Source organism: Gymnoscopelus microlampas (assembly GCF_963454915.1).
Source record: "Gymnoscopelus microlampas genome assembly, chromosome: 6".
NCBI lineage: Eukaryota > Metazoa > Chordata > Actinopteri > Myctophiformes > Myctophidae > Gymnoscopelus > Gymnoscopelus microlampas.
This window is the reverse complement of record NC_139943.1, coordinates 23,672,685-23,690,977: the sequence shown is the minus strand read 5'-3', so window position 1 is coordinate 23,690,977 and position 18,293 is coordinate 23,672,685. Positions and strand designations below refer to the sequence as shown.

General features: G+C 42.5%; 1 protein-coding gene across 2 annotated transcripts in view; it reads right to left on the bottom strand.

The window, feature by feature from the left end:
- The window catches only part of LOC311047799 (zinc finger protein 609-like), a 41,373-nt gene that overhangs the window by 21,757 nt on the left and 1,323 nt on the right, over positions 1–18,293 (bottom strand). The window contains exons 2-3 of one of the 2 annotated variants that reach the window (XM_084060691.1): positions 13,314–13,467; positions 554–1,509 (exon numbers count right to left, since the gene is read on the bottom strand). In XM_084060691.1, the coding sequence (XP_083916817.1) occupies positions 554–1,345 (792 nt within the window). In that variant the 5' untranslated portion in view covers positions 1,346–1,509; positions 13,314–13,467. The remainder of the gene's footprint in view (positions 1–553; positions 1,510–13,313; positions 13,468–18,293) is intronic. The other variant, XM_084060690.1, reaches the window with a different exon arrangement.

The window sequence follows — 18,293 nt, the reverse complement described above, 5'->3', positions numbered from 1 at the left end:
AGAAGAACAGGAAAATGTATAGATTTCTGATAAATAAGGTAACACGGACTCATTGCGTTTACTGATAGTAAGGAGATGGACTCATCATGCTTACTGTCGTGCAGTCACCTGCCAACAGCACATTCTGAGTACCTTGTTTGTTTGACTTTTGTCCACTAGTATGTCTACTAGTATGTCATGATAATATGACATTTGTAAAAGAAATATTGGGTACCCACTAAACTTTCCTGGAACCCACACAAATGACTACTTGACGACTCACTACATTTAAAACATATCATTAGGTTCATATATCACCATATCATATATCACCATTTAGAAATGTACAGCTGAAAAAGACACTCAGCCAATCCTCTTTTTTTCTATGGGCCAAAGACGTGATGGAACTCAAACCACAGCAAGCTGGCAGAGAATTCACAATGTTATAATAATGATATACTAGTCATTTATACTGTGAGAACAGGTAAGGGTTGACCAAGTGTCTTGCTCAAGGACATTTTGATGGGAAACAAGGAGGACACACTTGTTACAATGCAACAGCAGAATTTCTTACCGTGTCACTAATGGCTTTCTTCAGGTTTCGACCTTCCGCTGTCTCTCCATCCTCTGGTTCGCTACTAGCAGCCATGTTTTGTCCCAGTCCAGTCTGTTCCACAGACATACCACCCAGAACCTCAACCCCGGACCCCTCTGGGTTCTGAGGGCTGGGTTCGAATGGGGCCCCACCGCCACGAACATTGGCCCCTAGAGGCAGACCAGGGGCCACCGGTTCCTTGTCAGAGTTGACCCCTGCTGGCAACACTGAGTCAAGCTTGTCCTTCTTATTTTTCCCCGTCCCCCCTTCTTTGTCTTTCTTGGCGGTGGGGAGGGTACGAGAGGCTTTGTTGCCACTCTTCTCCACCCCCTTCCCAGCGGGAGGGTTGGAGTTCTGGTTTGGCCCCGTGGGGCCGGTGGAGTCCCCTCCCTGAACCCTGCCAGGGGGGTCCTTCTTGGACCCGTCAGCTCCAGGGTTCTTGGCCCCGGCCTCCTTAGAGTTCTTACTGCGTTTGGATTTAGGTTTTCCGTCTTTGCCCTGGGCTGCCACGGCGCCTGCAGGGCTAACAAACTTTATATTGTCAGGCAAGGTGGCTACAGCATTGGGAGGAGCCGCTATACCTCCTCCACCACCTCCACCTCCTCCTTCCTTGCTCCCAGACATCTCCAGCTTGTCTTTCTCTAGGTCTGCGTCCAAGTCGATGATCAGATTGCCCACACCGATGTCCCACTCATCCCCGCTGTCGTACGTCTCCACCGCACCCGCGTCCACACCTTTCCCGCCTGTAGGACCGCTACTGCTGAGGGACATCTTAGAGGGAGCGGCCCCAGGCAGCCAGCCTACGGTCTGAGGACTCACCCAGACCTACCAGCCAGCCTACGGTCTGAGGACTCACCCAGACCTCCCAGCCAGCAAGGCTCCCGTCAGCCTCAGGGCTGACTCCCACTGCCCTGCCCAGTTCCCCACATCTCCATCTGCAGGGACAGAGGACAGACAGACAGTTAGGTACAAGTTAGGCCACGACCAGGAAGTAATCCAACATTTCATCATCATAATCATTTTCAGCTGGTGTTTGAATGAGAGGAGCCACACTCGCGGTCTCGCGCATGCACAGTCCCAAGACAAAATAAATGTACTGCATTTTAGGAAGGGTTCCTATATCAGCCAACCAGAGAGCTCTATCTCAGTCGGATATAGAGCTTTTTGCTCAGTCGGCTTTCAACGCTTCCCTACAACTTTGCAATGCAGCCATTCAATAGCAGATTTTTGGCAACACACTTAATGCTTACCGCCGTCGGTGTGGTGGAGAGCTACCTTAAAATGTCATGTCAATGCATTTCCGCTAAAATATCGCAATTCTATTTCTTCCAAATGACATTTTACACACACACACAGCAAATAAATATTGTTTTATTCAATAATTGAAGAATAACAAATCATTTTGAGATTACTTCCATCTGTGGAACTGACGTTCCCAAATCTGACTTCCACCTGGTAACATTGTTCTTGATATGAATCGTGATCCGCAGCCATTTTTATAGCAACATGGACAGGCTAGATGTGATCACTACAGCCCATCTCCCCAATAATCCAAAATCTAAACAAAATTTCACCACGTCTACTGTCCACACTGGTTGGCCAGGACTTATCTTCTGGTCTGGAAATAAGTGAGTGGATTGATTGATTGGTGGAAACATTTATTCGGTCTCCCTACCAGCTTGAACAATCTCTCACACACACACTGTATGGGAGATACTTCTTAACCAGTCAGTTTTAATGCGTTCCACAAAGACATTTTCTTTGGCATATGGAAAACATCAAAGGATCTCCAGTCACTCCACTTGTTTAATTGACTTCAGCAGGAAAGTATGGTTAGCTCTCTTAGTGTGTGTGTGTGTGTGTGTGTGTGTGTGTGTGTGTGTGTGTGTGTGTGTGTGTGTGTGTGTGTGTGTGTGTGTGTGTGTGTGTGTGTGTGTGTGTGTTTCTCTGCTACTCTAGTCCATGTTTGCTTCACAACTCTCCCACTCTCATCTCACTTTTCTCCTCTCACAGTAGATAATGTTCAATTCTCTGTAAGTCCATCTGTCTCTTTATCACTCAGTTTTTCTATCTCTGTCTGGATGACAGATGTTTTCTTTGCTAAATGCTGTCATTTGAACATAATTCAGTCAGTCAGTCAGTAATGGACACATGCAAAAGACTCTTTGAAACGTCAATAAGCCCCTGAAATCAGAGCATGTGAGAGTGAATGAAAGAAGACTAACTACAAATGTGTGTAAGAAGAAATGTATACCGTATTTTCCGCACTATAAGGCGCACCGTCAGTGCGCCTTATAGTGCGGATGCGCCTTATAATCCGATGCGCCTTATATATGTGTCAATATTGGTTCCCTTGGTTTCCGCACTATAGGGCGCACCGTCAGTGCGCCTTATAGTGCGGATGCGCCTTATAATGCGGTGCGCCCTATATATGAAAATAATACATTTATTGAAGGTGCGCCTTATACTCAGATGCGCCTTATAGTGCGGAAAATACGGGTACTTGTATCTTGACATTTGGTTTTCAGATACTGTATTGACAAAAACAGTCAAGTTTCTTTTTTTTACTGACATTAGGCAAATCTTAATTTCTTTGTTCAGATTGCATAAAAGTAGTGCTATGATGTTGGATGTTACAAGGACTGGGATAATGTATTGATATTTTATCAACAACAGTTTATATGTGATCGTGGCTGTGGTGCATTTTGTTTAGATGGCAGCCAGAGCCATGACATCACAAAATAATTCACATGTTTTTCTTCACCCATTCAATCCGGGAACGCATCTACAAATGTCTTCTAAATCCTAACAGTTTTCTGTTGCTACCATATCAGTGGTGCTCTACCCAAAATGGTATGTATTCTGTCATGGACCCCCATCTCAAAATATTTTGTTCCAATGACCGCCAGAAGCAAAGATTTAAGTTACAAATGTTCGCTTTAAAAAATATATATTCAAAGATTTTGCACATTTTCATGATTTTTCAAAGATAGAAGATCTACAATCTCATAGCGCGGCACTCGGTGCCACACTATGAGCTTGTATATCTGCTATTTGTAATAGCCAAAGTATAAAATAATGGTTAAAATGACACAGATGCGTTCCCGGATTGAATGGGTTAAAAAAAAGATTGATTGCATACAGACGTGTAGTTTCTACAGGAGCATATAGCATCGTTCAGGTTGAAAAATTTGGGCTGAACATAGCTGACTGGTAAGCGGTAATGCTAAACTGAGACCGGTTCCCACAGTTACAGAGCATAACTGTGTGGGTTCATTTTGGCTTCCATAATAAAGAAGGCACTTAATTTATACTGACTGATGGTGTCACTTGCCAGAAAGAATGGATCTACAGGCAAACAACGTGATAGATCAGATCCAAAAGCCAACATTTACAGATAAGAATGTGTCCTGATGGTGATGGAAAAGTTAGTTTTTTTTGCAAGTGACACTGCCGTGAGTAGGGGTTGACACTAAAGGTGCGTTCAGACCGACAATTCAAATATTGTAGTCGCTTGAATCGCGTAATGTTGGAGCGAGGGGACACAAGTGTTCATTCGCATGTACAACTATAATCGCCTCTGTCTTCATGCAAGCTGTGACTTTGCTGTCAATCACTGTACACATACTCCAAAAACAGTACTGAATTCTAAGCACAAAGCAGTGTGTGAAAACAAGAAAGATTGAGCAACTACAATCTATTTCATGATTAAAATATAGATCGAGCTGTCAAAAACACACACCGACCGCGTGTTTTCCTTCATCCCGGCCGGGAGCTGTACTGCCTGGGGACCTACTGAGCAGGACCTCTCCACTCAGCAGCATGTTGTCACGCCGCGGGAAAAAGATTGGGGAGCTTGTTTTGTCTGCAGGGCAGCATATACAACCGATGTACACAGGGAGGGACCCCTCCAGGGTTAATTAGTAAATGGACCCGTAACTTGGCCTAAGAGTCCATTTGGTTCCATTTGTAGACTCCATATCGTTTAAGAGCAGCAAAATCGGTTCCTGTGTGTCTCCGAGTTGTGTTTCCCGTATTGCTGGTTCTCGGTCTGGAGCGAAGATAGATACCAAAGCAATGAAACACTTGTTTCGCATCGCCCCGTTCACGCCGCTTGATGCAATGTTGCGTCAAGTCCCGTCTTTGCATTGACTTTGTAGTAATACATTTACACTTCCGGTGGGAACACCCCTTAAAAGGATCCCTGGCTACTAAGTCAAATATGCCTTATTAAAAACACCATAAATAGAACCATTTCTAAAATAGATATAATATTTAATGTGTTTTTGTTTTTTTTTAGCCAGTTATTTTTTATTTTTTACCTTTTTCTCCCCAATTTAGTCGTTATGCCAATTGAATGCTCCCCACACACATTTCTGTGTTGTCACTGCTATCGTATCCTACTGACACATCTGCCAGTGAGGAGGACGTAGAGCCTTCATCCTAACCCTCCGGCCCAACACTCCCCGCTGACTCCCAGCCCGTAGGACTACGTGCAGTAGAAAATACCACCCTCCTCGCCCAGCTTTTCTACCCCGAACACGGGCCAATTGTGTTATTGTAGACGTTAGAAAAGCCGAATGCACCACGGTGGACTCGAACCCAGAACCTCTGTGGTGCTGGGCAGGGACTTTACCACTGCGCCACCCGAGCGCCTCTAAATATTTACGGTGTTTTACATTTTGAATTTGTGTTATTGAGGTCAATTATAATGTATTAAGGCATATTTTGCTTATTAGCCAGGGATCCTTTTAAGGGTTGCCCTATTGCCCGGGGCAAGTAAATGAAATAGTTGGGCAAATGGATTTTGTCGAGCTGTTTGAGTGTGTGTGTTCTGCGCAAGTGCGCTGAAGCTTGATGCAGCATATACCTCTCCTTTTTTACGATCCAAGTCCAGGTTAGTTTCCAAAGGAGGTGTCAGCGACGCCACATATCAGTACAGTTTAGCGCGATTAATTTACGATGTAAAACAACAAGATCAAGTGAACACGATCTTTGGGCAAGTACAGGTCATGTTCTACTTGCAAGTGCTACGGGCAAGTGCTGAAACCTTAGTGTCAACCTGTTAACCCCCTGCGACACGCCTAATTCATGCTCCGTCATACCACGGTGTCGCACACCGGAAATATCTGATCTACAAGCTGACAACGCCTTGAAAGCTCAAGCTATGGGTTGTGCGCTTGTAGGTCGGCTATTTTCGGTGGGCAACACCATTGTACGACGGTGTATAAATCAAGCTTAAATTTGAGTGAATACATTATTCCATTTTTAAAAGTATGGGACCTGTCAGTGCAGTAAAGAATAAAGGCTCCTGGAATAGCCTACAATGGAGCAGAGTATACAGTATAACATTGGTTCTCAAAGTGGGGTCCGGGGACCCCCAGGGGTCCTTGAGGGAGTTCAAGGGGGTCCCCAGCTAAATGATGGATAGTTAGGAAACAAATGGACCCTTATGGGTCTGTAACTCTGAGAGTGTACAAATGGAACCAAATGGACCCTAACGGGTCCATTTGGTTCCATTTGTACACTCTCAGAGTTAAATTGACATAGCTTGTACAATATAAATTACGGTCCAAGTGATAGAAATGCCATTAAATGGGGGTCTGTAGCCCTAATGCATGTCAGACTGGGGGTCCTTGAAATTAAAATGGTTCAGAATCACTGCTAGGGCCGTAAAAAATCTTCTCTTATGGGGGTCCCTGGCATATCTTTTGAAATGGGGGTCCGCGGGCTAATAAGTGTCAATTTGGGGGTCCTTGACATGAAAGTTTGAGAACAACTGCAGTATACAATACATAATGGTGGTGTGAGTAAACATAATATTTGATAAATACAATCGCGATGTATTACCTTGCTTACAATATTGCAATACATTGAATCGTGACCGCTGTATCATGACAAGTATCTATTCCTATCGCCAGATTCTTGCCAATACAGAGACAGCCCTAGTCATCCTACTGTAGTCTGGGTCACCACTAAAGGAAGTCTGCACCAACAGCATTACAACCTAATGTCTAAAATAAACTGAGCCATATTAGGCAGTCTGCTACAGAGTGTAGTAACAAAAAAGGCAAGTTGGCATTATACACACAGACGGGAGAAAGTTTGTCCACTGAGAAAACAGACGGAGAGAAGCAGTCAGTTTAACTATCTACCTACACAGCAGCAGACAGCCAAACCAACTACTAACATTAATGATATCCGAGAGTCTTATCAGCAACATTACAACCAACCAAGAATTACAGCCATGTATCTGATGCCATTATTCAGATTGCTTTACAGATGATTTAAGAGGTGGGGCTTCAGTGGAAACCAGCCTGGATTAGTTTTACAGTGTAACATGGCTAATATCTAACTATATAAATGGCGAGCAACTTCCGCACCCTCGGTGGTGACACCCCACAGCTCTGTTATCGGATAAACAACGCACCGCCAGACCACATGTCGCCTACTGACTCGCCACGGCGGCCGCACTGAATTTACGCCTCGCGTAGGGGACATCTCACTGTTCACTACACCTTTTCCACCGCGCAACATAATTAATTCTACTCACCAAATGTCGGACAAAACGGAAGGGGAGGCAGCTTCGTACCGTTTACCGTGCGCACGACCTCATCACCACAACAGCAGGCAGCCGCTGCGGGGTTTTTTTCCTGTTTTTTCCAAACTTTTTTTTTGGTCACCATTTTCTCCAGGCACCATTTCTGGTGTAACGTCGGGTGTTTCTTTTCACCAGCCAATCACCTTTCACGTTGCCACGTCCGTTGCCACGTCGCGCTGACGTACGCTAAACAAGCGCTGCCGTGCGCACAATGCAAACGAGCCCAAAGGCGCGCAAAAATAAGCCGACCATTGCTTAGACACAAAGTCAGACCTGGCAACGCAGCCTACGCCAATCATGTGTGAGACATCTACAAGCTATGGGGCAGAGACGCCACCGTATCTTAGCAACAACTACAGCGCTCACTCTCATTGGTCGTGTCACGCTAAGAGCAGTCTCCAGACAATGGCATCGCAGACAGCTTGCTGTTACTGCTGTAGCCATCACAGGCAGTTGCAGCACGACGGACAGGGCGCTGTGATAGCTGCCATGTCGCTAACGCTAACCTGGTTGTCATGCCTGCAGCGGCTGTGCAATCACTTTGTCAACAATGCACGTTCGTGTGGTGAATGTCTATATTGCTGCTCAGTTCGTCCATTGTAGATGGTGTATGTTTGTGTGTGTCTTCTGGAGAACTATGTAGCTCCACAGCAACTACAGTAACTAACGTAATGCCCCCCCCCCCCCCCCCCCCCCAATACACGTACTCACAACAACACCAGGCGGCCGCCATCTTGCAGAAAGGGCTGCCATTCGCCAGCTTTCAGAAAAACAAGCAACCACCTTCATATTTTTTTTTTTTTTTTTTTTCTTTTTTCTTTTGGAAATTTTCATCCCACGATTTCCGCGCGGACCACCAGGGGGTCCGCGGACCCCCTGGTGGTCCGCGAAACATACAAAATATAATTTCTTCTACTTATTTTTCATCATTTTGTAACTTTTACATTACACTTTCTTACAATTTTTTTTTTTTTTTTCCCTTTTTGCAAATGTTACTTAGACAATTTGTCTACCCCCATATACACCCGCCCACGCGGGCCCCGTGCGCGTACATGCCTCTAACAGCCATAATCCCCATCTATACTGCCCACTCTGTGCTGCAGCTACACGGATACAGACACAGGGACACGGAGGGACCAACAAACGCAAAGCCCCGTGCGCGGCTGGGGTTGAGGGGGGCGTAGCCCCCCGAAACTCTAGTTATAAATAATGTTGTCGCTCTCGGGCAGAAACCTTGTATATCCATATTTCAATTTTGTGTCATTTGGAAAATAAATGCCCTACTTCAGTGTCGCACAAAAATAACAAATCTATAAGCTCACAACGGGACACGTTGTGAGCTTGTAGACGTCCACCGGACGTGTATTTATATCGGCTATTTTAAAATGTTTTTAAAATAATAATAAAAGGAACGGTTTTGGATATACAAGGTTTCCGCCCAACAGCTATGATATTATGTGTAGATTAGTACCGACTCACTCAATACGAGGCGGCATTGAACTCACAGGAGAGGAGTGTGATTGTCACATGTACACAGATGTATGCTTCACTTGTGCGGGTCATATGAACATGTTTGTTATTGGAAACCTCTGGCAATATGGACTGCTAACTAAGAATATTTTAGATCTTAACACAGGTTAAAAATGAGAACATGTTAAAGGGGGATAACAATCAATAATACAAGCCCTACTCATAAATGTGATTAAAGTACTATGACTTTCCATAAATAATACACAACAAAATAGTGGAAATGTAACGATTCTATGATGCAATCACGATTTGCCCACTTATGTTTGTTGATTTTGATAAACAATAATCAGTAAATGCCTATAATAACTAAATAAGTAAAGGTAAATAATAAAAAACAGTCAGGTAAGTTCAGAAGATTTACATGATAATGCAATCTAGAAACCAGGAAAGGACAACAATTATGCCATATGACGATATTACGAATACATTCCAGACAGTAGCTAAGCTCTCTCACATCACCATATCGATATAATGTCCATATATTGCCCAGCCCTAAGTGGAGTCATTCAGAGACTTGCAACCAGAAGTGGTGTTGAAGTAGAAAATATTAGGTCAGTCAGACTGCTGACTGGATCTTCTATACTGGACACAGTCTGCTGACACAGGCCAATCAATACCAGTCCAGTATACTGAGACAGGACGCCAAATGATAGCCTCACACACACGCGCACAAATATAGACTTAGACATATGCGCAGTACGCACCTGCACTGAAACACAAAGAACTTGCAGATGCAGACGTATACACCCTGCTCTCATACACACACACAGTGCTGTAATGTAAGCTACTTCCCATAGTAGAGGTCAGTGTGTTATTGATTGTGTCTGTAGTGTACTTCCTATCAGACAGCCACACAACCTCTCTGTGTCTGTAGTGTACTTCCTATCAGACAGCCACACAACCTCTCAATAGAAGACAGACTGAGACAGCAGTATACAATAACACACATTATTCGAACTAAAAATAAACTCATCCTAAATGCAATATTTAAACAAAGCAGATGTGGGACCTGAGGTTGATAGGCATTTCAGAATGGTTCCATCAAAGTCAGCGGCACATTGCTGAAAACACAATCTGGAGAGGAGACTTAAGATTGTATTAATGAAGCCATAGATGCTTATGTTTTTGTACAAATATTAAAGGGATAGTAGTTTTACAATGGGATAATAAATATTGTCTTCATGCTACAGCAATATGAAATAGAAGCCCCTAATCAAGTGGACAAATGAGGATAAAACCACCCCAAATAAAAAATTGAGTAGTGGATGCTGCTGACAGGTGAGGTGGGCATGACATGGTCTCAGGGGGAGCCCCTTTTAATTTGTAGGCCTATTAATTAACCCACAATGTATATTGAGTTTTACTCTCTTTATACCCTACTTGCATAATGGGGATTTTTGATATGTTGCCCTGTTATCTGACTTTTTCCATTGTTTCTTCTCCATTTGTATGACTAGGCTATATTTTGTAACTGCAAATCGTTGTAGCTTGTACGGAAAAGTATTTCCACTGGTTTGTTCCTTTTTCATTTACAAGGTTTGCACTTTGTGGGTCTTCGGTGGTTTGGATGGGACGCTCGACCTACGCCATTGACAAGCAAAGCTATATGATCGCACACCAGCTGTTAGAACAGTGGTTTTCAAACTATTTCATGTCAAGGACCCCTGAGGGTCCCCAGAACCTACTATGAGAACCACCTCGTTAGAGGGAAGGCCTCAGTCTCTCCCAAAATCCTTGCTACTAACGTTTGGAACATGTCACATATGCCCATGTTCTCTCATAGTTACAGTTTTGGCTTTGAATGCAGCCACTTTATCTGCCAACTTAAATCCAGTTGCCATGCTAGCCTGAAGTGACAGAGTTCATTGAGCACTTGCGCAGGTTGAATAAATGTCACACAGGTAAGCGGGTTTTACGACCCATTCCTAAATGTGCTGCCAAGCATGGCCTTTTTTTCCTGCAGCAGTTCACGTTACTCAAATACATACTGTAACTAAATCAAACACTCGCCAGTTATCTCCCCCATAGCACTGACTTGGAAATTATGTCAAATGTTTATTCCATAATTTATATTTGGTCATCATTGCGAGAGACTGGACAGAGGACTGCTGTTTTACAGATACATAATGGGCAAAAAGAACATATATGCTCTCGTGCACATCCAGGCAGAGGTGCTGGTAGGCATGATAATGTACATGGAGGGAAAAAAAACACTGCTCTTCTCGGGACAAAAATGCTATATAAAATGCTTTACGTGTGGACTGGCGTCGCGCACCACCGGTGAATAGTCTACGGACCCCAGGTTGGTGATCCCTGATCCAGGAAACTGGGTTGGGCTAGGTCAAATACCACAATGTTATTACCTCCTAGACATTGATATTGTGACATTATTGTGGGGATGACTACGATTTTTGATAAATAATCATCAGTAATGCCTGTATAACTAAGTGGGTAAAGGAAAATAATAGAACCGGTAAAAGAGTCGGGCAAGTTCAGGCATCACTTTGCAGTAGTGAAGGCTTTAAAACCAGGAAAAGACAACATTTAGGCAATATATTAAAATCCAGTCTCTAATCTCATACATTGATATAATATCAATGTATTGCAGAGCCCTACCTCAATCAATCAATCTGTTCTGGAGACACCCTCTTAGTCTTTGTTCATCTTTCTCTCACTTTTTTATTCTTCGTTCTCTCTCTCCTAAGCCTCCAGTCCCTCTCTTACAGTCACTGCCTTTCACATCTCCCTCTTCTCCTGTCTTTTAACCCATTCAAACTGGGAACGCATCTGTGTAACCACTTTATCCATATTTTATACTTTGGCTATTAAAAAATAGCCGACATACAAGGTCATATCGCGGCACCGAGTGCCACACTATGAGCTTGTAGATCTGCTAGTTTTGAAATATCATGACATTTTGTGCAAATCTTTGAATATATATATTTTTAAAGCGAACATTTCTAACTAAAATCTTTGCTTCTGGGGGAGGGGGGTCCCTGACTCCCTGGAAGAAAATATTTTGAGGTGAGGGTCTGTGACCAAATACATATCATTTTGGGGGGTCCTTGGATTTAGAAGACATCTGTAGATGCGTTACCGGATTGAATGGGTTAACATTTAATAAACTGCTGGTTCTATCCGCTCTCTCTTGTCAGAGTTCATACAGCGGTCAATTAGAGTCAGGCTCTCTCCTCCTCTACATCCCTCAGCCTCATTCTCTCTGTGACTCTCCCTCTCCATTTTCTTTCTCTCTGTTGCCTGTGTTCCTGTTGGCTCTCTGCAGCACTTCCATTAACACCACCTAGAAACTCAGAGAGACACAACACAGCTAATCACAGAAATACACACGTGGCCATTTAGCTACACAAGCATACAAAAACACACAGTAAGTTCCTTCCAATAAGTATCTAAATATATATCTACACACAACACCAAAACACTCATATACTTATATATTGTTGGCTCTACTTTGGAACCGGTTCAGAGTAGGCAAATTATTCTATAATTAATCGATAAGCTCAGGAGTCCAAATAGTCTTTCCATGAATCATTTCACACCAAATCTGAAGTCTGACCCATTTGCTTTCAAATTCAGTTTCGATCAAATCCTTTTTAACCATAAAACTAGAATCTATTGTGCATAGACCATTATCTCCACACAGCCACCTTTTTTTAACACATTCAATTAAATGACATCACATGACACAAATCTGTGGTTTGATTTAAAAACACATGCTTGGTTTGAATAAAATATTTCCAATTACATGCAACTAAGACTCTGCACAGAACCAGAGTATTGTTTTAGGACAGACTGTGTTAAATAACACATTATTCCTCCTTCATATCCATCACCCGTTACTTGTCTTAGAAATTCTAGTGTTTCACTTTTGGGTCCAAACCCAGCGGTTGAGGTTGACAAAGTTATAACTAAGTGTCCTTAGTCTACTTCGACATATCCAACTACATAAATATCCCTACATAACAGAACCAGAGTCAATCTGCTTAAGTATCTCTCTCTTTGGTACCAAGACTCTAAATAGGCTGTTCCACACATGGGTTAGGACTGCTTGACAGTAGAATAGGATTCTCCTAAATGAATTGCACACATTCCTGTTTCATGTAAACATGGAATAGAGGCTCCTTTTAGGTTGCCCTGTTGTGTGTTGTAGTGTTTGATGTGTATTTATCGTATCTTCTCTGCTTTTAATTCTACAGCCACAGTAGAGCCCAAGGCCAATTTCCACAAGAACATTTCTCAATAGTTCTATAATCATCAGACAACCCATTTCACAAGTCCACACCAACAGATTCTTGGCATAAAATAACATGTACAGATCTACAGAGAGACATTTTCGGTTGCTTTTCCGGTCAGCTGTGAGAGACAAGCAGACATGTACTGTATGTGTGCGTCTCAGAGGGACATGTGGACATGTAATGTGCATTTCTCAGACATAGCGTGTAGAAGACAATAAGCTAATTGCTAATTCTAGTGTGTGGGGGTTTTAATACTCTGATAATCCTAAACCCTACCCCTTGTGGAGCAGATTGGACACCAACTGGCAGTGTTTAAATTCAAAGTATTCACTAGCCAATCAGTCACAGGACTTACCAACTAGAACCCAAGTGCAGCTCTCTGGGTTGTTGCAGGGTTTCCAGCTGGATTTGGCAATGGTTACTCCGGAGCACACACCAACATGCCATGTAAAATGAAGTCAGGTATACTCTGACAGGATATACAAATTGTCGTCTGTGCAGAACACCTGCTGAGAGTGAATATAGAGAAATTTAAGTAAAATATTTGAGATTAAGAATTGGGGCAGGAGAGACCGTCAGCCAGTGTCTGATGGATACAACAATTACGCAAACCTAATAAGCTTGTCACCAAATCAAATCAGCAGAGCTGAGAGGAGTTCAGACACCTGAATATCACACACACACACACACACACACACACACACACACACACACACACACGAGAAGTCTCTTCCCAGCCATTTGGCGCAGACTACACAATGTTCTAACCTGTTCTAACTTCAAAACACCACTACCATCTGCCCTCCATTCACTCCTGAAAAAGGACAACTTTGAAATATTTGTACGTTCCCTATATTGTTTGTGACATTTGCCTCTGAAAATGGTGTTGTATCCCCCCCTCCAACTGACTTTATGGGAATTCAGAGCGCTCACAGGGCATGTTTGCCCTTTTGGACCCGTAAATGTGATGCTGACCAAAGGCAAACAGCTGCACAGTCAGACTGGCTAATTTAAGTTTCCTGGTTCCCTCTGACAACAGCTGGGTTGTCCCAGCAGGTTTATTGGGTCTGGGCCAACAGGCAGGATGTCAGGGACCGACTTAGCAGACTGCTAACAGCTCCCTGGGCCGGCAGACAGACACACCGTGATGTAACAGATCGGAGGTTGGCTGAGTGATTACGTAGCACTACACAATAGCTACTCACTCAGCTCTGGTCTACCCAACTGGCTCCAGGTCTGTGGCCTGCCATCCTGTTGAATATGTGCAGTCAAGTCAAGGATTCAACAGAAAACACTAACATTATGCAGTAGCAGCTGGATGTGTCTGTCTACATTCTTAAAGTAAATGCAAGTCTACCTGTCATACCATCTCTTGTTTGTCAACCTGTGGCCCAGGATGTGACCCATGGATGTGTCAATCGAGATAGCTTGTATATACACATGCATATAATTAGTCCTAGATTACCAATGTTTTGATATTTTCAAAAACTGCTAAAAGTTTCCATTGAGAACATTTAACTCTTTTTTTGTGAGAGAAATTCCAGTCATCGTGGTAGAGCCGAGCGAGCATTTGTTATTTGTTTAAATCAAATAAAGGTAGGCTACAAGTTTTACCGTGAGGGACAATTCATACATAGTTTTTACATCACTTTTTTGGCTGAGTCTCGTTGTAACGGTCTGCCATCAGCCCATCACTACCAAATGAATCACCCGTTTCAGCTTGACCCGTTATCATTTTAATCAATTTAAGTGACGTTGCGTGATGATTTAACGTGTGTGCTTTCTACCTAGCAGCGTGTGAGTCTGATTACTGTGTGTGTCAGTGTGTGTCTGCGGTGTGAAGACTGTGGGGCCGGTGTGAAGACCGTGAGGCAGCTGATTTATCCTTCGTTGTTTGACGGTGCCGCGTGGCAAACACAGCTAATCTACAAGCCCACAATGCGTTGCATCAGCAATGCTTTGTGGACTTGTAGATCGGCTCGCGTTCGTGCGCTGATGAAGTAAAGCCTTGAGGGGAGACTTCTCTCTTTTGCCACTGTGACCTCGCGAGACCAGCTGCCGTTTAAGGTTACATGCGCCCAGGCAGAGTCTCGCACTGCAGATAATTATTTATTTCAATTTGTAGTACCTTAATTTTTATAGTCGAACATTCTTTTATTTTTAATATTTGAAGGAATATCCGAATATGGAATAGGCTATTTGTTGACCACGACACACACGGCTGTCTTGCATGATTTTGTGTGGCCGATTTAAAAAAAATGAAACGACTCCACCTGTTAACCCCAGCATCCCAGTGATAATAATGATTGAGAGAGAAAAAGAAATCTTGCTTGCTTAGTCACCTCTCGCGAGAGTATAAAGTACTATACCATTAGAAAATAAATTTAAAAAACAGTGGCTTATCAGGCTATACCAGAACTTTTGCTGCCAATGAGGGCATGTGAAAACGGTCTCTCCCATTGCCAGTCCAGCAAGTTATGTTTATTATTCCGACCAATCATCATTCCATCATTCCAACACAAAGAGCGATGGACTGGGTCAGTCAATTGTGCCGGCAGCCATGAAGCTGTACAATGATGGAGATGATCACTCCCATCACCAGGTGTCCTGCCTGGTCCATGGTCATATGACCAATCTTGTAGCTTTCATACCTGCTGTGATCTTATCTGTGTTCTTTGTCTTTTTTTTTAGGACTGCTGTAACTGCCATGGTGACAATTTCCCTCATGATGGGATCAATAAAGTCTATCTAATCGGTTTACATAGGAGGGGGCGTGTCTGATCAAATGAATATATGAAATATCTAAATATTGAATCAAGCAACTTAAAACACTGTCTGGGCGGGTGACCACAAAAGCCAGAGTAGATTAGAGATCAGAGAAGAAATTACCCCAGAAGTGTTTTAAAATGAATACCCTTATTAGATTTGTAATAATGTGATGTGTTGTGAGCTTGCAGATCAGTTATATTTGAATTTTTCTGCAACTTTCAAAAATGTTGGGCCCAAAATAGGGACACATTGGCTTCATAATTGTCGATACAGACGTCTTCAAGGGTCTACTTATGATGTAAAAATCATTTTAGCATCATATTCATTATTTTCCACTCATATTTTTTACATTTAGCCGACTCCTCAAACATCAAACATTAGAATAATCATCTGGCCTTAGATCAGCAACATCACAATTAATTTAGTGAATTTATAGCCATTCAGGGAAACCCAAAAAGTTAGACTACAGTCAAATGATGACAGGAATATTACTCAGAGAAAAAAACAACTAGTCTAAGGTAATTGGTTCAGCAGCAGGTACAGAACATGTAGTCTACTACTATTACTCCAGATGTACCCAATTTGCTGGTGGTGTGTAAAAAAGAATCATCGTTGTCTCTCTAATCTATGTATTTACTGCATGTCTACACTGTACCAACGTGTTTGTCTGTGAAAGTATACTTGCAGGTTTGTGAATGTACACTGTACTTACATGCTTGTGTAAATACATTTTACTTACATATTTGTGTATGTTTGCTGTACTTGCATGTTTGTGTATATGGGCACTCACTGTACTTATGTTTGTGTATGTACATTATATATACAAGTTTGTATGTACATGGTTTTACACGTTTGTTTTTGTACACCGTCTTTACATGTTTGTACATTGTACTCACATGTTTGCACAGGGTTGTATGTACTCTAAACTTACATGTTTGTCTGTGTATGTGAATTGTACTTATCGTTTATACACATGTGTATCCAAACACCCAAGCCGGTTTCTTAATACATGAAAGGTATTTGGCACCCTGAAAGAGGCCTCCATCTTTCTCAGAAAAAAAGCAAATGTTAGTGCTGTCAGTGGATTCATATTTTGGTTATTTCGCCAACACCTGTGTCCAGATCAGAACACCTTACAGGTGCAATTGCAAAATATACTTCTCTACAACTAAATTTGCAAGAACACCAATAGTTCCAGCAACAACAAAAAAATAGTATGAGCCATTACAATGGCACAAAATGAGTGAATGTCCATCAGATGGGGGAAAAAATTATGAGAACGTGTTGCTTTCAGACAAATGTACGAATGCGGACACACCGGAGTCATAATAATGCTATACTAGGTACAAAGAACCCTCCCCCCAAATGTTAAGCATTTAATATATTGTTGCCGTCGGGCAGAAACCTAGTATCTCCATGTCAACTTTATGTTTATTTTTCTTTGTACATCGTCTTATGGCAGCTCCCTCATCATACAAGAGTGTTGCACAAAACTTGTGGAAAATAGCAGATCTACAAGCTCACAATGCAATGCGTTGTGAGCTTGTGGAACAGCTATTTTCTCCATTTCATAGGTTTTCAAAATATAAATAGAAAAGGAACGGTTTTGGACATGGGTTTTGGACATACAACGATATGCAACGATATTAGAGATTCAGCAGACACTCATTTCCAGAGTGACTTTCAACAGAATGTTCAGCATCTGAGCTTTGGCTGCAATGGATCGGTATTCCAGAATTACATATCTGTCTCTACATTTAAATACAAAGCCAAACATTCGTTCCCTTAAAAATTGTACTTCCATTCATAAGATTGTCTCTGGTGTTCTTAAAAGTGAGGGTGCCCTTACACTACACTTGATTATACCTGTACTACAGAGCTCACTTCAATTGAAATGTCACTGAGGTGGCTGAGTTCAGGTTGGCCCAATTAAGCGGTTTCCACAGTGTTACACACAATGTGACAACCTCTCCTGAACATAGTCATTATATTTACTACGATTATGCCTCAATATATTTAATCCTATGTTTATGTTCCCATGCACTATGTACCATATTATAAGATAGTATCCCAGCACAAGATGGTTCTTGGTATACTGGAACCCATGACTTCTGTACTCATTCCCTTATCAGTACAATACAAAAACACACAGCTAGACTACCTCATTGTCAGTTATGTACAAGTCACAATGTGTTGTGTTAGGCTGTATGTGAGATCCTTGTACACAGTTGGTCTGTTGTGATCATGTTACGCTCCATGTCTCTGCCCCAAAACCAACACCTTGTATGAACCCAACATTTCACTGCTTGTACCTGTATGAGTAAGTGACAAATAAACCCCTTCTGGAACCTTCTTACTTGACCATAATGTGCTTCTGGGTTTCTGACTTTATAATAACCATCTGCAGCCTGTGGACGTTAGCTCAGGTTATGTAAACTGGATGCTAACCTGCTATTAACTAGCCAACTGACATTATGAGCCCTGCTGAACCTCCTCACCACTTACTACTGTTAGCTTAAGCGCTAGTAGCTCCAGGTCACACAGTTCAGTCTGTGAACTGAAGGTG